The 20,527-nt window shown below is 57.0% G+C and overlaps 3 protein-coding genes across 4 annotated transcripts; 2 read left to right on the plus strand and 1 right to left on the minus strand.

The window, feature by feature from the left end:
* Nucleotides 1–1,316, plus strand: INHBE (inhibin subunit beta E; the record flags this gene model as incomplete). Its single annotated transcript, XM_079776013.1, has 2 exons — nucleotides 1–298; nucleotides 559–1,316. The coding sequence occupies 2 exons, from the start codon at nucleotides 1–3 to the stop codon at nucleotides 1,314–1,316; spliced, it is 1,056 nt and encodes a 351-aa protein (XP_079632139.1).
* A 2,483-nt stretch (nucleotides 1,317–3,799) lies between these two features.
* On the plus strand, nucleotides 3,800–14,266 carry GLI1 (GLI family zinc finger 1). Its single transcript, XM_079775760.1, has 13 exons — nucleotides 3,800–3,982; nucleotides 4,219–4,348; nucleotides 7,152–7,278; nucleotides 7,495–7,587; nucleotides 7,859–8,054; nucleotides 8,312–8,456; nucleotides 8,789–8,878; nucleotides 8,966–9,103; nucleotides 9,671–9,820; nucleotides 10,409–10,573; nucleotides 11,074–11,304; nucleotides 11,804–12,071; nucleotides 12,497–14,266. The coding sequence occupies exons 3-13, from the start codon at nucleotides 7,179–7,181 to the stop codon at nucleotides 14,239–14,241; spliced, it is 3,321 nt and encodes a 1,106-aa protein (XP_079631886.1). The 5' UTR covers nucleotides 3,800–3,982; nucleotides 4,219–4,348; nucleotides 7,152–7,178; the 3' UTR covers nucleotides 14,242–14,266.
* A 185-nt stretch (nucleotides 14,267–14,451) lies between these two features.
* Nucleotides 14,452–20,016, minus strand: ARHGAP9 (Rho GTPase activating protein 9). Of its 2 annotated transcripts, none has more exons than XM_079775758.1 (16): nucleotides 19,891–20,016; nucleotides 19,576–19,800; nucleotides 19,278–19,391; nucleotides 18,991–19,095; nucleotides 18,583–18,644; nucleotides 18,377–18,470; nucleotides 18,086–18,181; nucleotides 17,846–17,944; nucleotides 17,486–17,627; nucleotides 17,284–17,391; nucleotides 16,887–16,985; nucleotides 16,633–16,710; nucleotides 16,431–16,484; nucleotides 15,954–16,088; nucleotides 15,481–15,586; nucleotides 14,452–14,850 (listed from the first exon to the last, which is right to left on the minus strand). In XM_079775758.1, the coding sequence occupies exons 2-16, from the start codon at nucleotides 19,780–19,782 to the stop codon at nucleotides 14,679–14,681; spliced, it is 1,671 nt and encodes a 556-aa protein (XP_079631884.1). In that variant the 5' UTR covers nucleotides 19,783–19,800; nucleotides 19,891–20,016; the 3' UTR covers nucleotides 14,452–14,678. The 2 variants fall into 2 exon arrangements, with proteins under 2 accessions (XP_079631884.1, XP_079631885.1); XM_079775759.1 differs by having other exon boundaries at nucleotides 19,576–19,692; nucleotides 19,891–19,960.
* Between the last annotated feature and the right edge of the window lie 511 nt (nucleotides 20,017–20,527).

Genomic DNA, 20,527 nt, shown 5'->3' on the forward strand with positions numbered 1-20,527 from the left:
ATGGGGCTTCCTGGTGTCCAGCTCCGGCTGGTGCTGCTGTGGGCACTGGTGTGGGCACAGGAGACAAGGTCTGTGTGTCCCTCTTGTGGGGGCCCCACCTTGGCGCCCCAAGCAGAACGAGCTCTGGTCCTAGAGCTAGCCAAGCAGCAAATTTTGGAGGGGCTGCACCTGACCAGCCGTCCCAGGATAACTAACCCTCCACCCCGGGCAGCACTGAGCAGAGCTCTCCGGAGACTACAGCAGGGAAGTGTGGCTCCGACGACAGGGGAGGAGGTCATCAGCTTTGCTACCACCACAGGTGGGTGAGAGAGAGAGAGGCAGAAAGCAAGCAGGGGAAGGGAGGCAGAAAGGGAGGCTGGCAGACAAGGCAGACAGAGCAGGGCGTGGGAGGAGGAGGAGGAGAAGATGGGGCAGGGACTGGGTGCAGAGGATGCTAGACAGTCCCTGTTTCTTCTAAAGGGGGGCGCTAGGGAGAGCAGTGGGCAGGGCTTGCAGGAGTCTCGGAGGAGAGCTCCAGTTCTGCTCAGTCCCTCAGTCCTTTCTCCATCTTTCTGGCAGATTCCTCCACTTCAACCTGCAGCTCCATGCTCACCTTCCACCTGTCCACTCCTCGGTCCCACCAGCTGTTCCATGCGCGCCTATGGCTTCATGTACTCCCCACCCTTCCCGGCACTCTTTACTTGAAGATCTTTCGATGGGGCACAAGGAGGAGGCACAGAGGGTCCGGGGCCTTCCTGGCTGAGCACCCAATTACAAGCCCTGGCTGGCATGCCCTGACTCTGCCCTCTAGTGGCTTGAGGGGTGAGGAGTCTCGTGTCCTGAGACTCCAACTGGACTGCAGTCCCCTGGAAGGCAACAGCACAGCTGCCGGCCAACCTCCGCGCCTCCTGGACACAGAGGGAAACCAGCGGCCCTTCCTGGAGCTTAAGACCCGTCCCAATGGGCAGGGAGCAGGCCGCGTCAGGAGGAGGACCCCCACCTGTGAGCCTGAGACTCCCTTATGTTGTAGGCGAGACCATTACGTAGACTTCCAGGAACTGGGATGGAGGGACTGGATCCTGCAGCCTGAGGGGTACCAGCTGAATTACTGCAGTGGGCAGTGCCCCTCCCACCTGGCTGGCAGCCCGGGCATTGCTGCCTCCTTCCATTCTGCTGTCTTCAGCCTCCTCAAGGCCAACAACCCTTGGCCCTTGGGTACCTCCTGCTGTGTCCCTACTACCCGAAGGCCTCTCTCTCTCCTCTACCTGAACCGTGATGGTAATGTGGTCAAGACAGATGTGCCAGATATGGTGGTGGAGGCCTGTGGCTGCAGCTAGCAAGAGGATCTGGGGGTCAAAGTAAAGATATCAAGTTGGGGGTTCCCAGGCAAAGGGCATCTGTGGCTGGAGGCATCAGATTCCTGATCTGCACCACCACCCAATGGGCCACCGGGCAGTATGACTGAGTTGACCTCTCTGGGACCCAAATGGACACTTTCCTATCCAGGCGCTGGTCTATTCCAGGCTGGTTGATGTGTGGGGAGCTCGAGAAAGTGTGTCCTCTGAAGGAATCTACCCAGAAAGCATGATTTCCTGCCCTAAGCCCTATGAGAAAATAGCAGCAGCAAGGGAGGGAGGGAGGAAGGGAGGGAGGGAGGGAGGGAGGGAAGAAGCAGGCAGAGAACATGACTTAGTCTCTCCCAAGAAGACCAAGTCCTCAAGTGAGAGAAGAAAGAAGCAGACGGAGGGTCCAGCAGACTTGGGGCAGGGGAAACAGGCTGGCCAGGGGTCGGGCTGTTGAAGTGCTTTAAGGGAAGGTCAAGAAGGAGATGGGCAAGGGCTGAGGAAAGGTGTTGAGCAGAACCCCAGAAATGGGAGTCAGGAGAGAAGAGTGCTGAGTCTGAGAAGTTCCTTGGTTTTTCCCAGTGAGGGGCAGGACCCACTGGGGAGACAAACGTTTATACGTTCCTAATAAAAATGAAGAAAAAAAATCAACCAGTTTGAGTCATAAAGGGCTGGGGTGATGGTCCAGAGCAATGGTTCTCAAGGTGCGGTCTGGGGACCCCTGGGAGGTTCCTGAGACCCTTTCAGGGGTGTCCATGGGGTCACAACTATGTTCATAATAATACTAAGATGTTGTTTGTTTGCCTTTTTATTTTCATTATCTCAAAAGCATTCAATGTTTTCCAGCGGCTGGTGACATGTGATTACATCATCTTTCTGACATTGTTAATGGGATGTGTGCTTTGTGTATTCTTGTGTTACAAACTTCTTTCAGTTTTAATTTCTAATATGGTAAATTGATATAAACCACATAAACAAAAGCTTGGTAAATCTAAAGAGTGTAAAGTGGTCTTGAAACCAAATATTTGAGAATTGCTGATCTAGAGAAAGCGGTGTGGGAAGGAGAAAGCAGTGTGACCTAAAAGAACTACCCTGGAGGATGGGGCACATGGCTGAGACCGGAGCATGAGTAGGATCCCTTCTTCTCCAGTGACCTCTGGTCGTGCTTGACCCTCTGGGTATAACTGGTGTCTGCGTCAAAGAAACATGGGGGAGGGAGCTCAAATACGCTCCTTATCTGTACCTCACAGCTACTATCTATATGCGTCTGGCCTCAGATCACTTCCTAGTGTCACCTTTTCCCCTTGACCCTCAGACTGAACAGTTAACCTACTAACCCTCCAGCCCCAAGGCAGTGGTTCTTGGAAGCAGAGTTAGGGTGTGGGAGGTCTGTCTGAGGGTAACAGAAAATAAAGGGACCTTTCCCCCCACCATGCTTTCGCCCCTTTCTCATAAAGAAAGGTCAGAGAGAATGAAATAGCTGACCCTTTCCCTGCATCTGATCACCATGGCAACACAAATCCAAAGAGACACTATTAGACACTACCGCTCTGCACTAGCAGCCTCTGCCAGTCCGGTTTTGGGGGCTCATACAACCCCCTCCCTGGACTCCCGACTGGGCTTTGGTGGCTATCTGTCAACCCTATTCCTTTGGCTTCCCAGGTTTCCTCTGCCTCCAAGATTCCAGGGGGGTGTCATATGCCACAAAGGCCAGCAGAGGGAGCAGACAGCCTGGAAGAGCAGAAAGAGAGCGGACAGCGCAGAGGTGCGGAGGTGGCCGCATTCTCCAGAACTTCGAGAACAAGGAGAACCGGGGTTCCTCGGGAACAGTGCCTCAGTGCTAGGGTTCCCTAGTAGCCTTGTGTCCACACACTCTGCACCCATTGCCTCAGCCTCTGTTCCTCTTATGCTCCACAGAACCCTCACCTTACGCTCAGGGCCCCCAACCCAAGGCTGTCACAATCCTGTTTCCAACAAACCCCCCAACTCCGTCCCAGCTCTTTCGTGTTCCATCCAAAGAGTGAGGACAGCCGAGAAACCGCAGGGTGGTGCTCATTAGGCACCGAAGTCGAAGACCCTACCTCCAACATAATCTTTCTGGAATGAACTTTTTCGTCGCCCCCTTCCCGCCCTGCAATGTATTCCTGGCACTGGTTCAGGGCCTCTTCGTGGACAGCCGGTCCAAGAATCCATGCCGGGATTTACTGCCCACCACCAGCAGCGTGTTCAGTTGCGGGGGGGGGGGGGCAGCATAGGGTCCCTCAAGGGAGGGGGAGGATCCTGGGGGTCCTGGGGGTGCAATAAGCCCGGCACCCCCTCTCTTGCTTCCAGCTACCCCGCCTCATCCTACAGAACGGCAAGAGGGAGGGAAATAGGAGGGAGGTGAAGGGCCAGCGGGAAGAGCGGCGGCGCGCCAGCGGCTTGAGCGAGAAAAAGTTTTTGCATTAGGGGAAAAAAAAGTTTGCGCTTCTCGCGGGTGGTCCCGGCTCGCGGCCCGGCGGGCTGGGCCGGCGGGAGGGCTGGGGGCCAGGTTAGGGGGGGTGGGGGTGGCACTGAGGCTGCGCTGCAGTGGCCCCGTCCGCCCCCCCCTTCCCACCGCACCCCCCAGCCCAGACTCCAGCCCTGGACCGCGCATCCCGAGCCCCAGCGCCCAGACAGAGGTGAGAAGGGGGGGCAGGCGGGGGACCACCTGGGAGAGGTGGGGGAGGGGGCCTGAGGGGATGCTCTGCTTGTGAGGGACTCTGCCCAGCCATGAGAACTGGGGCACAGCGGCAGAATTGGGGTGGGAGAGCCTGGGGTGAGATATTAGAACGTTTGGAGAGTTTTTTCATTTGTATCTCCCTTTTTCTGTTTCTTTTTTTTTTTTTCCTTCGGACTGTCTGTGTGTCTGTCTCAGGCAACTGTGGATCTCTTTGTCTGTCTCTGCCTCTCCCATACATTAGAAACATCTCACTTTCATGAGGTTGGGATGAAGAGGCTGGAGGGACGGCTAGCTGGAGGTCTGCAAGGTAGAGAGGGAACTCCAGGTGTGTCTGAGCGCCGGCTGGAAGACGTCAGTGTTTCTGAAAGGAGGGGACAGCTAAGGAGAGAACCCCAGGTGGGGTGGGATGGGTGTGCGTGAGGTGACAAAACCACTGGGGGGGGGGGGTCGGCGGGGCTAGAACCCCTGACCTGTCTTGTGACAGATGTGCTTGCTGGTGCCTGTGTTTTTGGAAAAGGAGTGTCTTCTGGACAAGGAAGGGGGCTGGAGGGACCCGTGTCTAGTTTAGGCCCTAGAAAGACGCCCCAAGGACTTTGGACTCCCGCGTCCCCAAGGGTTGTGGGCAGGGTGATAAGGAGGAGCCCAAGAGCCCTTGTCTTGACCCTCTGACCTCAGGACCACCAGGACAGCTGGGGCGAGCGGCAGGGAGACCCCTACTGGGACGGGGCGGGACCGCTAGCCACTGCCTGCCGGTGCATCCCTGTGGGTCCCCCTCCCAAACGGGAGCTGGACCAGGCCCCTCCTCTGGCTCAGACCACCCTGCCTGCCCTTGCTCGCCGCTCTGAAGCCTCTTTCAGGCCCCGTGACCCCGAAACAATCCGCCCTGTGCAGCTAGCTTTGGGGACAGGATTAGGGAAAGGGGATCCCATAGAGACTGAGAAATGGAGATTTTGGGGGGCTGGAGAACTGGGGTCTTCCTAGGATAGAGCTTTACGGTCGGGTAGAGGAAGAAGGCGGGGCGATTTCCTGGGGGAGTTGTAAGGGCCGGAGTTAGAGTGGTTTTCCCTAGGGGGGCGGGGTCCAGACCCCCTCCCCCATTATCTCCCCGGCATCCCCGCCAGGCGGCTCAGACCCCGCCCTTTACGTCACTATGGGGGTTCCCGGGGGTCTGTTGGAGTTAACCCTTGGGAAGCCAGCTGGGATACCCGGGAACCTAAGGTGTCCTGATGGCTCTCCTCCCCACACACACCTTATTTTATTTGCCCGGTCACTTTCTCTCCCTGTAGTTTCTGGATTCTTTCTTTTCCACGTTGCCACTGGGACCCCCACCCTCCAACAGGGGCCCCCCCACACACCGGGCGCCGCTGCCAGCTTTCTGGATGCACTGAGGGGAGGAGGGAAGAATGTGTCCCGCCTCTCAACACTCCCCCCTTCGCTGCGGCTCGCTCGACTGGGCTCCCGGGCGGGCGGGCGGGCGGGGGAAGCGGAGCCGTCTGCAGCCAGAGCCTGCGGCGGCGACTTGGGTGGGCCGAGGAGGCACGGGGGCGGAGAAGGCGGGACCGGGAGAAGGGGGAGGGGCCGGCTCCTGGGAGTTGGGGAGCGGGGGTGCGAGAGGGACTCTGGAAAATAGGAAGACACACAAGATGATTCAGGGCTCCAGGTGGAGAACCCTAGAGCCAGCTTCCTGCCCAATCCTGTGCTCTCCTCCACACCCCAGAAAAACTTAACTAAAGCTGGAAAAGTTGGCAAATTTTTCCTTTCACTAATGTGAAGGGGAGTCGTGGGTGGGCCCTGGCACGCGTGGGCGAGGAGGGATGTCGCCCCATTTCCAGCGGCTGCACCCCTGAGGCTGGGCCGTGGGGCAGAAAGATGACTTAGTAGGCATGTTTGGGGGCGTCTCTTTAGTGTTGGGGGGTCGTTTGCGAGCCCCCGCCTTCTTCCCCTGGATGAGTCATAGAAGGAGGCGGGAGAAGTGTCCCCCGATCCAGCTGCCAGCCAGCTGTGCCCCCCCTCCATCGTGCCAAGGTCGAGTTGGGAGGTCTTGGATGCGGGATCCAGATCTCCGCTAGGAAAGGAGGAATTAGGAAGAGTACAGTCGAGGCTGCGAAGCTCCGACTGGGTCATGGGGTCCGGGTTCCGCTCCCCAACTTACCCCGCCCTCACCCTAAATCCCAGCATCCCGGGATCACCCACCGCGCCGGCCGGCCCGCTCCCGTTCGTTCTCCACCCTACCCCGCCCCACCCCACCCTCAGTCTCGGGAAATCGGAAAACACGGGGTGGAGTAAAAACCGGAGTTTGAGGAGAAAAGCGGACAGCGGCACCCTTTCCTCCCTCACTACTCCAATGGATGACTTTGTTTTTTATTCTCCCAAAGACTTCCCTCACAGTCCCTTACCTGTTCCCCCAAACAGATCAAAAGCGTTAGGTGGGTGCCCAGATTCAAACCACCCAGAATAACACCAACTTCCACCCTTTGTAAGCCGCGGACCCGGGAGGCTCCCTTCAGAAACCTTATCCCGTTCTACAGTGTTTTGCTCTGGAGGGAAAAGGGCAGATCATCCGTGCTTCCTCCTGGCCCCACCAGCCTCTCTGTCTGGGCTGTGGCGAGGGCTCCCTCTGCTGGACACTGGAGGGATTGTTGGCGGGCTGTCCCTGAGCAGTAACAAATGAAGGGAAAGAGGCTCAGGCTGAACAGCCAGCCCAGTGCTTAAGCCAGACGCTCTGCAGGAGTCTCAGCCCACTCCTCAAAGCTGGCCCCTGGTCAGAGCAAGAATTAATAAAGGTTCCACGGCATTAAAATCACTTGAAGCTCTCATAGGCACAATTAGTCCACAACACTCTCCCCTACACACACAGACCACACAGGCAGAGCTCCCACCCACTTTCCACAAACACCGCCAAGACTGCCCCTGCCTCTTTGGGACTTCTCTCCTTACCTGACTTTGTTCCTTGCCAACATTACCTGAGTGATGTTCATTTCCACCTGATTTCCTGTGCCAGATGTCTTGGAGGGGGCTGGGAGCACAGGGGAAGCTCTGCCCAGGGTTCTGTGCCTGAGTTAGTTATCTGACCTTCCCTGTTTTCCTCCCACTGTTGTAACTTGCAGATCTCCCTTCCCCTTCTGCAGTGCTCCCACACCCTCCTCTGAGACACCATGTTCAACTCGATGACCCCACCGCCAGTCAGTAGCTATGGCGAGCCCTGCTGTCTCAGGCCCCTCCCCAGCCAGGGGCCCCCCAGCATGGGGACAGAAGGTCAGTGCCTATACCAATCGCTGAGCCTTGAGGACTGGCAGATTTCTTACCAGCCCCAGGGATCCCTCTTCTGTCTCCTATCCCTTGACAGTTTCCCACCTACAAAAAGATTGGAGGCCCTGTGTAATGTGGGCTTGGCAAATGGGACCAGGCCTTGCCTGGGGTTTCAAGGTGAAGCCTTGTGTGCCCGCCATTCCCGTTGTCTCTCTTCTCTAGGACTGTCTGGTCTGCCCTTCTGCCACCACGCCAACCTCATGTCCGGCCCCCACAGTTATGGGCCAGCCAGAGAGACCAACAGCTGCACCGAGGGTGAGGCCTCAGGCAACATCTCTCCTTTCTGCCCCTCGGGGATTTGTCTTGAGGGAAACAGTGGGAGGGCAGGGGATCTAGCTCGAAAAGAAAATGCTTGGAGATGGGCTTGAGGGATCATCAGAGCATGATTAAGAGGTCACAGATGGGGTCAACAGGGCAAAGCAGAGTCACGTGTCTTTTTTTTTTTTTTGCGAGTTAGGACGCATGGGTTGGGTGCATGGAAAGGCATGCCACTTTATCGTATCTATCTCCCTTGTTTCCTGGCCAGCCCCACTCTTTCCTCCTCCCCGGAGTGCAGTCAAATTGACCAAGAAGCGGGCACTCTCCATCTCACCTCTGTCAGATGCCAGCCTGGACCTGCAGACAGTTATCCGAACCTCACCCAGCTCCCTCGTGGCCTTCATCAACTCACACTGTGCCTCTCCGGGGGGCTCCTATGGTCACCTCTCTATCAGCACTATGAGGTGCAGACAGCTTTGGGCTAAAAGGCCCCAAAAGACACTCCCAAACAAACCCTATCAAAAGCCTCAAGCCCTCCAAACTACCTGGCCCTATTTGAATCCTTATAATTTCTAAGGCATTGAGCCCTCCTCAGTACCTCCCCAGGACTGCCTCAAGCACCTCCCATACTGTCTTCCAGGCACCCTCGCATAGCCCCCAGAACTCCTGAGACTTTCTGAGGTGATAGTCCTAAGTAACCACTCCCCCCCCTCCTCCTCAGCCCATCTCTGGGATTCCCACCCCAGATGAATCACCAAAAAGGGACCTCACCATCCTTCGGGGTCCAGCCCTGCGGTCCCCATGACCCCACCCAGGGGGCGATGATGCCACATCCTCAGTCCCGGGGACCCCTCCCAACTTGCCAGGTGAGAGCCCTCATATTATTACCTATCTGCCTCAACTCAAAGGGGTGGGGAGAGGACTATATAGGGGAACGTGAAGGAAGGACAGGGAATACTGAAGTTTCAGTACCAGGAAAATAAAGGAATACAGGTGCTAGAGTTCACTCTCGGGATTGAATCAGACTCTTCCAAAGGAGAGAGCGCCTTTAGCCCATCCTGTTCACCAGTGCAATCTGAGGAGGAAGTCTCTATCAAATTCAGGGGTTCCAGCTGCTTGGTGGGGGCACTCGGGGCTGGGCTCCCTCTTCCTTCGGCCCACCTCCACCTTCACACCCCCACTTTTTCCCGTGGTGAAGTTGAAGTCTGAGTTGGACATGCTGGTCAGCAAGTGTCCGGAGGAGCCCTTGGAAGGTGACATGTCCAGTCCCAACTCCACAGGCACACAGGTAAGGGTGGGGAGGCTTTACTTCCGGGACCTGAGTGAAACCAAAGCTGTCATCCAAGTGACCCTAGGATTGCCTCTCCTGCCTTAGGATCCCCTGTTGGGGATGCTGGATGGGCGGGAAGACATGGAGCGAGAGGAGAAGCCTGAGCCTGAATCTGTGTATGAGACTGACTGCCGCTGGGATGGCTGCAGCCAGGAATTTGACTCCCAGGAGCAGCTGGTGCACGTGAGCCCCAGGGGGTAACAGGAATGTTGGCTGGAACCTGTAGGACATTCTGGGCGGGACCCTGGAATCAGGCTGAGAGCAGGAGGTCAGAGGATACTGAGGTCAGAGGTTGAGTGCCCTTTTGAGCAGGCATAAACTCAGAAGATGTAGCTTTGTTTTACAAACTTGGAAGAACTGCCCTAGCCGGTGTGGCTCAGTGGATAGTGTCGGCCTGGGGACTGAGGGGTCCCAGGTTCGATTCCAGTTCAGGGGCATGTACCTTGGTTGCCGGCACATCCCCGGTGGGGGGTGTGCGGGAGGCAGCTGATGGATGTTTCTCTCTCATCGATGTTTCTAACTCTCTATCCCTCTTCCTTCCTCTCTGTAAAACATCAATAAAGTATATTTTTTTAAAAAAGAACAAAACTTGGCAGAACTGAGATGTGGGCTATCGTGTCCTTCCTGCACCATCTTCCCCCGTGAAGTGGAGCCGTAGAGGAATATGGTGTGGCGGGAAGGTCAAGGGAAGGAGGTCTGGGTCTCCTGGCACAGGAGAACCTCAGAGAGCCTCTGCATCTCCTCCCTCAGCACATCAACAGCGAGCACATCCACGGGGAGCGGAAGGAGTTCGTGTGCCACTGGGGGGGCTGCTCCAGGGAGCTGAGGCCCTTCAAAGCCCAGTACATGCTGGTGGTCCACATGCGCAGACACACGGGCGAGAAGCCACACAAGTGCACGGTGAGGCTCCCTCTTCCAAGCTCAGGGTCCTCCTCAAACTGGGGCAGCCCTCCATGGGTCCCTTCCTCCAGAAGCAAATATTAAAAATGTGTGTTTCATGACTGTTGGTATGACGATAAACATGTTGCTATTATATGTTGGAACACTTTCTTGGATTTAAAAGCTAATTTCCTCTTGCTTTTCAAAGAAATTAAAACATTTTTGTGGGACCCTTGAAAGTACTGTGGGCCCCAGGCACTGTGCCTACCACTCTGCCTAACGGGGAAGCCCCGCATGGAGGACAGAAGACACTCCCAGATCACCCCACCCCAAAACAGTCCAAGATCCCCATGCAGGGAGCCCTGCCCCGGCTTGACCAGGAGGTGCTCTGGCCTCAGCTCCATGGCCCTGCAGGCAGAGTGCCTCCGGCTACTTGCTGCCCCAGCTTTTGTCTGCCCTCTTCCCCTAATGATGGGAATTCTCCTGCAGCCCCAGTGCTCTCCCATCTGGAATTATAGTCTCTGACGTATGTCCCATTTGAGTTTCAGGGTTCCTCTAATTCCATGTCCTTCTGTCTGAGCGCTATCCTTTGACCCTTCTATCCCCCAGTTTGAGGGGTGCCGGAAGTCATACTCACGCCTCGAAAATCTGAAGACACACCTGCGGTCACACACGGGTGAGAAGCCATACATGTGTGAGCACGAGGGCTGCAGTAAAGCCTTCAGCAATGCCAGTGACCGAGCCAAGCACCAGAATCGGACCCACTCCAATGAGGTCAGTGCCCCGCCTCAGAGACCCTCCCCACTTGAGAAGCCACCTATCGGGGAGTTCCCCCCTTAAGAAATCCCTTAGCCCAGCACCCACTCCACGGAGGTGAGTTCTCCCCTCCTGTACAATTTACCCGGAGACCATTCTGAAACCAAGAATTTCCTCTTACCACCCTGCCCCCCACTTCTAACCAGCCAAAGGGCTAATTTAAAAAAGACCCATTGTAACTAAAGGAGACCCCTGATCCCTTCAACCCCTGAGTTAATGAGGCTTCACAGACCTGGGTTCACCCTTCATCTCTCCCAGGCCTGGGCTGTCAGTTTTCCTGATCTTTCCCCCATCCTCTCATTTTTTTTACTCCACGGGCCCCACTCTCCGTACTTCCTTGAATGCTGTGCGTAACCCCTTGCCCCTCGCCCTCACTTGATGCCACCCATTTTTTGCATTCCTTCTGCATTCTTCCACTTTCACACCTTTGTCTGCTGTCTTTATTTTCCACTCAACAGAAGCCATATGTGTGTAAGCTCCCTGGCTGCACCAAACGCTACACGGATCCCAGCTCACTCCGGAAACATGTCAAGACAGTGCACGGTCCTGACGCCCACGTGACCAAGCGGCACCGAGGGGACGGCCCCCTGCCTCGGGCACCATCCCTTTCCACAGTGGAGCCCAAGAGGGAGCGGGATGGAGGCCCCGTCAGGGAGGAGAGTAGACTGACTGTGCCAGAGGGTGCCATGGTGAGACGCCCGGACAGGCCTCTGCCTCCATACCCCCCTCCACGCAGCCTTGCTGACGTCTTCCCAGCTCGCCCATCCCATCCTCTCACTCTTCCGTGGCCAGTCCTCTAAGTGTCCCCGTGTGGCTCCTGGGACTGGCCCAAATTAGGGATTTCAGTGCAATGATTCCAAGCCCTTTACCTGTATAATTTCATGTACACCTCACAACAACTTCACGAGAAAGGAACGTACTTTCCCCATTTCAGATGAGGAAATTCAGGCATAGAGAAATTTTCCAAGGTCATAGAACTGAGAGGACGAATTTGAGCCCAGGCGATCTGTGCTCCAGCCTCGGCTCTGCTCATCAACGTCTCTCCTCCTTTGCCCCATCCCTCACCTGCTCAGCCCTCTCTACACCTGTAAGCCTCCCCTCAACCCGAGCAGCCACTGGCTTTTAGCCACTCCCCAACTTCTGGGAAAGGAGGAAGGGTGCCACCCTCAGTCCTCATCTTCCTCACAGAAGCCACAGCCAAGTCCTGGGGCCCAGTCGTCCTGCAGCAGCGACCACTCCCCAGCAGGCAGCGCGGCGAACACCGACAGCGGTGTGGAAATGACTGGAAATACCGGGGGCAGCACCGAGGACCTGTCCAGCTTGGACGAGGGGCCTTGCATTGCTGGCACCGGTCTGTCCACGCTTCGCCGCCTTGAGAACCTCAGGCTGGACCAGCTACATCAACTCCGGCCAGTGGGGCCCCGGGGCCTCAAACTGCCCAGCTTGACCCACACTGGTGAGACCTGGGTGTAGCGGGCGGTCGCTGGGCTGAGATCTGGACCTTCCCTGAAGTTGGAGGGACGCTTCACCCTTCAGAGCTTCAATATAGAAGCTTTGTACACTAGAACAGGCCCCCGTTCCTTAAGACACCGCCCTTCCATCCATCGGAAAACTGTTGTGATATACGTAATCTGGGAGGTGAATGCTGTCCCCTAGCACAGTGCAGTGTACCAGGTACAACCTGTACAACTGTTCACAGCAGCCCGGAACCCCTGGTGACACAGAAGCAGAAGGGGCATGGGAGAAAGAGGAGACAGACCGAATGGTTAGAGTTAAGGAGCCTTTCCCCGGGATTCCAGGACAAGGCTGTCCCAATGGGGCAGGCAGGTGAGATTCAGGGGGCTTCCTGACCACCCTGCCTTTTCTCCCTATTACTTGCAGGCACCCCTGTGTCCCGCCGGCTGGGCCCCCCAGTTTCTCTTGACCGCCGCAGCAGCAGCTCCAGCAGCGTCAGCTCAGCCTACACTGTCAGCCGCCGCTCCTCCCTGGCCTCTCCTTTTCCCCCTGGCTCCCCACCAGAGAATGGGGCATCCTCTTTGCCTGGCCTCACACCTGCCCAGCACTACCTGTTCCGGACAAGATATGCTTCAGCCAGAGGAGGTGGTACCCCACCCACTGCAGCATCCAGCCTAGATCGAATGGGGGGTCTCCCAGGACCTCCCTGGAGAAGCCGAGCTGAGTATCCAGGATACAACCCCAATGCAGGGGTCACCCGGAGGGCCAGTGACCCAGCCCGGGCTGCTGACCACCCGCCCCCAGCCAGGGTCCAGCGGTTCAAGAGCTTGGGTTGTGTTCACACATACCCTACCATGGCAGGGGGAGGACGGAACTTTGATCCCCAACTCCCAACCTCTGTCTACTCACCACAGCCCCCCAGCATCACTGAGAATGTCGCTGTGGATACCAGAGGGCTACGGGAGGAGCCAGAGGTTGGGACCTCCATGATGGACAGCGGCCTGAACCCCTATATGGACTTCCCACCTGCTGATACTCTGGGTTACAGGGGACCTGAGGGAACAGCAGCTGAGCCCTATGGAGCTAGGGGTCCAGGCTCCCTGCCTCTTGGACCTGGTCCACCCACCAACTACAACCACAATCCCTGTCCCCAGCAGGTCTCCTATCCTGACCCCACCCCAGAAACATGGGGTGAGTTCCCTGCCCACTCCGGGCTGTACCCAGGCACCAAGCCTCCAGCTGGAGCCTACAGCCAGTGTCCTCGTCTTGAACATTATGGACATGTGCAAGTCAAGCCGGAACAGGGGTGTCCAATGGGTTCTGACTCCACAGGACCGGCACCCTGCCTCAATGTCCACCCCAATGAGGGGCCTCCATGCCCACAACCTCTGTTCTCCCACTACCCCCAGCCACCCCCTCCCCAATACCCGCCATCAGGTCCCTATCCCCAGCCACCCCCTGATTATCTTCCTTCAGAATCCAGGCCTGGCCCAGATTTTGATCACCCCACTCATTCCACAGGACAGCTCAAGGCTCAGCTTGTGTGTAATTATGTTCAGTCTCAACAGGAGCTGCTGTGGGAGGGTGGGGGCAGGGGAGATCCCCCAGTCCAGGAACCTCTCTACCAGAGTCCCAAGTTTCTGGGAGGTTCCCAGGTTAGCCCAAGCCCTGCCAAGGCCCCCATGGCCACATATGGACCTGGCTTTGCGCCTAACTTGCCCAATCACAAGTCAGGCTCCTATTCTACCCCTTCACCATGCCATGAAAATTTTGCAGTGGGGGGAAATAAAGCTTCCCATAGAGCAGCAGCACCACCTCGACTTCTGCCCCCATTGCCCACTTGCTATGGGCCCCTAAAGGCAGGGGGCACCAACCCCAGCTGTGGGCACCCTGAGGTGGGCAGGTTGGGAGGGGGTCCTGCTTTATACCCTCCTCCTGAAGGACAGGTGTGTAACCCCCTGGACTCTCTTGATCTTGACAACACTCAGCTGGACTTTGTGGCTATTCTGGATGAGGCTCAGGGGCTGAGTCCTCCCCCTTCCCATGATCAGGGGGGCAGCTCTGAACACACTGCACCTCCCTCAGGAGCCCCCAACATGGCTGTGGGCAGCATGAGTGTCTTACTGGGGTCCCTGCCTGGTGAGACACAATTCCTCAACTCTAGTGCCTAAAGTGTGGAATCCCACCCATCACAGATCCACATTTCCTAAGGGGTGTCCATCCCCCCAGAGGAGTCAGGAGAAGGAGCCATAGACCCCTGGGATGCCCCAGGGATAGGAGTAGGGGCTGGGGGCTGTATAAAATCTGTATATATTTGGGGGAGGGATTTGATAATGACACTGTTTCTTAATAAAGGAACTGCATCAGAAAAAGCCCTGCTTTATGTGCTATTATCTTGGGGAGGGGCGATGATAGGGAACAAGAAGAGAAGTAGGGGTTAATTCCCCCACTTTCCTCTTTAGAGAAGCTATCTCACCACATCCCAACCCCTCAGGTCAGACTCACAAAGATGGAGACAGCCATCTGGGAGACACGGGATTTAAAGGGATGTCCTCAGAACACACCACAACACCAAAGGGTACCACTTTTCTCTTCTTCCGTGCCCCAGTCAGGAGACGAGGCTGGTGAAGTCTGTGAGCATCAACTGGACTAGCTGCCCAGGGTAGAAAGCATGGGCTGCTGGGTCAGATGTCTCCTGCTCCGGCCGAAACAGGGTTGGTCCAAACACAATTCCCAGATTGTGGGGGGTCATTCGGTTCTTATCTGAGTGTGCTATCACCCTGTGGGCAAAGGCCAAGAGAAGGGGCTATAAGGAGGCAGCTTTGCCACTTCAAATAAATCTAACCCTTCAAAGATTTGAGCAGGGAAGAGTTCACTCTGGGATCCCTCCATGTAGTGGCCAAAGGAAACCAAGGAGAGAGAGCCTCGAGGGGGATGAGATAGGACCAGTGGAGAAACCTTCAAGATACAACTTGAAGATACAAGCCAGGATACAACCACCTCTTCCCAGCGTCAGAGACTGCCCCTAGAGTGCTCTCTGCTCACAGTTTGGGAGGCTTTAATTCAAATGGCTATCCTCTCTCAGAAGTCACTGCCCAGGCCCAGCTCAGCCAAATAAGCCATCACCACTGTTCCAATGGGAAAGAAGGAGGCAGAGGGAAGGGAGAGGTTAGATTTCCCTTACTTCTCACACAGCATCATTGTGCTGATCTTGGTCCCCATTTCCCCATTTGATGCTGACCACAGGTTTTGACCCTCATAATATGACCCCTGCACAAAAGTTGCCCGTTTCATCAATCTGCTCTAAACGTGGGTATTTCCCTACCTTCTTCACCCCATTCGAATAAAGTCCCTGCTGCATGCCCCACCCCACCCTCTCCCTAATGACCAAGATGTTCAGTTTTCCCGACCTGCATAAATGCTCCAGGAGGTACCACAGAGTGTCTTGGTTGGGCTTCGGCATTGAGGCTATTAATTCTCTTATTTGAGAGAGGCGCTGTTCTGATTCCGAGAGCTCTGTAGAGAAAGAGTAATGGGAAGGGCATGGGGGTGAACTTAGGGAAGGTGCTAGTGCAGGGAGGGTAACATTACTCTTTCCCAGGCCCATGGAAGACATCATTTATGCATAGCAGCTTCCTTTTTCACTGAGCCCAACCGTAGCTTTAGAAATCTTTTCAATTCAGCACTCTAAACAGTCACACACACACACACACACACACAAAACAAACCAACAACAACTGGGGTCGGCACATGTGCTGAAAGTTATTTTCCATCTCTGTGTTCAGGATGAGACAGAAGAGTATAAGAGAACCCCTATTTTATTCTTTACCCCTCACATCTCCCCACGATATCAAGCGTATTGCTCAAAGCTCCCATCCCTTACCAAGGGCAGCACGAAAATGGGGCAGCAGCAGTGGGGGTACCAGAGGCTGGGGTAGCTCCCTGAGAAAAAGCTTCAGGGCTCCAGTGACCACGTGAATGTCATCCCACTCAGCACTGTCCAAATCTAACTGGCCTTCTGGAAGAAGAAGGAGGTATAGAAGGGTTCAGGGCTCATGAAGGGCCAGAGGGACCCAAAGACTGAGAGATCAGGAATCTGGGAGAAGAGCCAGCTGAGGCAGGCATAGGAATGCCTAGGGCAAGCATGTCAAACTCTTGGCCCGTGGGTCGCATGTCTCATTTATTTGGCCCGTGATAGCCTTTGAGTTTGACACGCTTGGCCTAGGGAGTCTACAGTAGGGCAGGATTGCAGAGGTAGGGATGGGGACAACCCTTCCAGGAGCAGGAGATGGGGGAATCATAGGAACAAGGAGGATGTGGGGAATTTTTAAGGGCCCAAAGGGGCCTTTCATGTAAGTACCTTGTCCTGGTTGCTCTGGGAACACGTACCTCCCATCGGAGGTGACCGCCCGCTCTGCAACATGTATGAGAAGAGATTCAGAGCTAAGACATGCAGTTCCAGCCAGAAGACCTCCCTGTCTGCCAGCTCACTCCCTCGGAACTGCCTGTGGTTTTGAGACATGAAGTTCTTAGTACCACCACTTGCCCACAGGCCTTCTCACCTCTGTCCACCAGGAAGCGAAGTTTCTGGACCACTGCCAAGTTCCCGCTCACCCGGTAAATGCCATCCACATCTAGACCTAGGAGATGAGGCGAGGAAAAAGAAGATAAGGATTCTCGCTCTAATGTGTGTGATGAGGTCTGGCGAGGGAACCAAGGGTGGAAGGGAAAAGGCTAAAAGGAAGAGTGAGGGAGGTGGGAAATTCCAGGCCTTGGTCTGCTGGCAGGGTAGGCCTGGGGCCTCTGGGAAAATTACCTCTCTTATCTACAGCAGCAATGCAGCGCCGCACAAAGCTGGGCACAGTGTCTCCTTCCCGCTGGCACAGCGATTCCAGCTGGCAGCCGAACACCTGGTCTGGGGAGACACAGGATGAGGTGGCAGTGTCACCCACAGAAGCTCTTCTCCGCACAGGCCTTCCCTCCAAAGTCGGGCCCGCCCTCCTGGCTGCCTGTTCTAGGCCTGTGCAAGGAGGTACACCCACCTCCCAAAGTCAGCAGTAGTGGGAAAAGCAATGGTCTCCGAAGAGCAATTCTACTCCGAGCCTCACTGACGTTTTCTCATCCATGAAATGGGCCGAGGCCCAGATCAGGAACGCAAAAACACTCCCGGAGGCACGAAGGAGAAAGGCACCCGCTGGGCCAGCCCACCTCACCTCGGAGCAGACCCCGCTCCTGCAGGCTTTGCAAGGGCGGTCTCTTAGCGATCAGCCGCTTCAGTTTGTTCCGCACGCGGTTCTGCTCGGTTCCCTCCGGGCAGCGACCTGTGGGAGGCCGGGGGTCGGAGTGTGAGCACAGCTGCCGGGAGGGGGAACCTGGAAATAGCCCCCGAGGCCCGCCCCCAGGCCCGCCTCTCACTGGAGCTCCGGCGGCCGCCGAAACGAAGCAGTGGCTTGGGCACCGGCTCCGACTCCTCTTCTTCGTCCTCCCCAGCGCTCAGCTCCCCCAGCTCCGCCGGCCCCGAACCTGACAGGCGCAGCTCCAGCGGGTTCTCCCGATCCTAGATCCAGGCGGGTGAGGTGGGCCGAGTAGGAGATGGGAAGAGAGGAGAGAAATCTGCACCCCCAGCTCCAAGCAAGGAGACCCTAATTGGCTGCTGGGGCTCCACGTCCCAGCCCCACCCCAGGGCCCCGCACTGAGCCCATCCTGCCTCCCATTGCCCCCCAGCCCTACGGCTCTCCCCCACTCTCTCGCCCCGCCCCCGCCTGCCCCTCTCACCAGGCGCTCGATGACCGCCCGCAGCGCGTGGTGCCAGGCGCGCAGCTCGGCCTCGAGGTCTGACTGCAGCAGGAATTCGTGGCCGGGGACCGTGCGGATCTGGGGCGCCGGCGGGGGAAAGGCGTGGGTCAGCGGGGAGGAGCATATAGAGCGGGGAGGCCGAGGGGGAGACTCCGCGGGAAATGGAGGGCGCACCCCCCGGGTCAGAGGAGGCTTGGAGGATGCTCGAGAGGCACTCACGTGCAGGACGTTGCGGCGGCTGGACAAGTGTCGGCCGTGGGCCAGGGCCGCCCCGCGTAGGTCCACGCTGCTCTCGGGCCGGCTGCCCGCTGGCCCCTGGGAGTCAGGGGAGAAACTGAGGCCGCGGTGCGGTTTCCCTCACTGTCTCCCTCTCGCCGGGTGGACCACAAGGACGTGGGAGGTTGCGCTGCTTCCTAATTCCTCCCCTTCCCCCACGCCCCCGTGCCCACAGCTGGCCTGAGGCGGGGAGAGCCGTGCCCTCGGGCACCGGCCCTCCCCTCGCTCACTCACCCAGGCTGCAGAGGAGGGTGCCGCCCGGGGCGGCTCTCGGTAGAACATCAGGCTGTTACCCGCTAGCACCACCCAAGACGGGCACCAGTTCTTCCTGCAGGGGCAGAGGGGCAGCAGCCGCGCAGAGGCCGTTTAGAATCCCTCGGGGAGGGCGCTCTCCCAACACTGCTCTACCCGACGGGAGGGGTCCAACAGCCGGGCCTCACCGGAGCTTGCGTCCCCCCTGAGCAATCTTAGTCACGTTGAGCTGGCCCGACTTCTCCACCTCCTGGGAAATGGAGAAGGGGTACCAGTAAGTCACCCAGTGCGCCTCACAGAACCTCGGCTTAAAGTTTCGAGGGAGGCTGGGAAAGGGAGGCTGGGTAAGGGAGGCTGCGTAAGGGAGGCTGGGTAAGGGAGGCTGGGTAAGGGAGGCTGGGTAAGGGAGGCTGCGTAAGGGAGGCTGGGTAAGGGAGGCTGGGTAAGGGAGGCTGCGTAAGGGAGGCTGGGTAAGGGAGGCTGCGTAAGGGAGGCTCCCCAGAGAACAGTCAGAAAGAGGAAGATGTTTCGGAGGAGCAGGAATTGGGGGGTGGGGCTGGGAGGATCTTGCATTCACACGAAAATGGGAAACTTACGTGAGGGTCGTCCAGGACCTGCGGCAGAGGCCGAAGGGGCTGCTGGGCTGCAGGCTGGTCTCGGGGGTTGAGCTGGGAGGTGCGCGGGTGGAGGCAGGGTGAACCCTGGGGCAGGGGGTTGGAGAAAAACAGGTGGAGCAAACTCTACCTTGGAAGTCCCTCGCTGCGGAGGAAGAGGAGTGCGGATGTGGGTGACAGGAGTGTAATAAAGAAGAATGTCTTGCATAAGAGAAAGTGGTGAAAAGATGGCTTTTCCTGCGTTAAACGGGAGGAGGCAGGGATCTCACCTGGGGGTTGAGCAGTTCTGGGGACCCGGTGTCAGATTCTGAGCCCTTGGCCTGAGGTTGCAGGACACCGTTGTCCCTGTTCAGGGTCTGCGTTCCCTCCATGGAGCCAGGGTTCTGGGGGGGAGGGGGGGGAAGAGGAGGTAGGTTGAGAGCAGGTTGAGGGGGGCACCCTTCTCACAATTTTCTGATTCTTTTGATCTTCTGCGAGCCCCAGAAAGCAAACACGCTGCCTTGGAATACAGCAGGGGAGAGGAGGAGATGGAAGGGACAAAGAGAGAAGCAGGAGGGAAGGTCTCACCGTCTCCTGGGTTCGAGTGCGGCGTGGAGGCTTCCAGGACTTGCAGCCAGTCAGCGCGTTTCTGTAGAAGCAGCGTCCGGAGTTGGGGTCCAGGTGCTGCTCCCAGGCGTCCAGCCTCTGCAGCGGGGGACACGCAGGGCTTGGGGGTGGGGACTGGAGACAGCGGCGAAGGTCCACTAAGTTACAGTACACGGGGGGCTCTGACATGAGGAGCTGGGGTCCAGCCTGCCAGGAAAGGGGGGAGAAAGGGGTAGGTATTCTCCCCAAACCTCTCTCCACCTAACTACCTCCCCCTCTCCCCCACCATTTTCTCACCACCAGATCCTGGCTGGGGTTACCCAGGTACTGAGGGAGAAACCTGGTCCTCGGCTGTGTTTTTTTTTTTTTTTTTCTCTCCCTCCCTCACAGTCTATGCTCTTCTCCTCACTTCCTGTTGCCAACTTCCCTCCTCCCCCACCCAACCCCCACCCCAGGGCCGCAGGAAAGGGGAACAGGCGTGTGTGTGTGTGTGTGTGTGTGTGTGTGTGTGTGTTGGGGAGGGGTGGTTTGAGGGGAGCTCCCCACCCTCACATCCTCCAGAGTAAAAGGAGGCAGAGAGGAGGGGGCATGAGAAAGGAGGGGCCACTTTTCAACCACTAGTAACTAAGAGAGGGGAGGGGCTGAGTCTCCAGGAAGAAAAAGGAGTTCCATCTCTAGAGGTGACGAGACCTGACACAGGACAAACCCTGCCTTGGGTCAGGAGTAGGAGGAAGAGAGAGAAAGCACAGCTGAGGTTGGCTTTCTTTCAGTCCCTCTATCATCTGCCAGGCTCCATGTACCCTCAGGATCTTTACTACTTGCTGTCCTGTCCCTCAGCTGGAATTCTTTCTCATCTCCTCGTTTGCATCAGGCTGTCTCTGACTTCTCCTTATTCAGATTCAACTAAACATCATCCACTCAGAGATGCCTGCCT

This window comes from Cnephaeus nilssonii (genome assembly GCF_951640355.1).
Source record: "Cnephaeus nilssonii genome assembly, chromosome: 6".
NCBI lineage: Eukaryota > Metazoa > Chordata > Mammalia > Chiroptera > Vespertilionidae > Cnephaeus > Cnephaeus nilssonii.

Excerpts from the sequence above, each read along its gene's own strand:
- GLI1 (XM_079775760.1), top strand. The coding sequence starts at position 7,179 with ATGTTCAACTCGATGACCCCACCGCCAGTCAGTAGCTATGGCGAGCCC. Across the intron at positions 8,055-8,311 it reads CTCTCTATCAGCACTATGAG|CCCATCTCTGGGATTCCCAC; the intron begins GTGCAGACAGCT and ends CCTCCTCCTCAG. Across the intron at positions 12,072-12,496 it reads GCCCAGCTTGACCCACACTG|GCACCCCTGTGTCCCGCCGG; the intron begins GTGAGACCTGGG and ends TATTACTTGCAG.
- ARHGAP9 (XM_079775758.1), bottom strand. The coding sequence starts at position 19,782 with ATGTCAGAGCCCCCCGTGTACTGTAACTTAGTGGACCTTCGCCGCTGT. Across the intron at positions 19,392-19,575 it reads GCACTCGAACCCAGGAGACG|AACCCTGGCTCCATGGAGGG; the intron begins GTGAGACCTTCC and ends CCTCCCCCCCAG. Across the intron at positions 15,587-15,953 it reads CCATTTTCGTGCTGCCCTTG|AGCTCTCGGAATCAGAACAG; the intron begins GTAAGGGATGGG and ends CTTTCTCTACAG.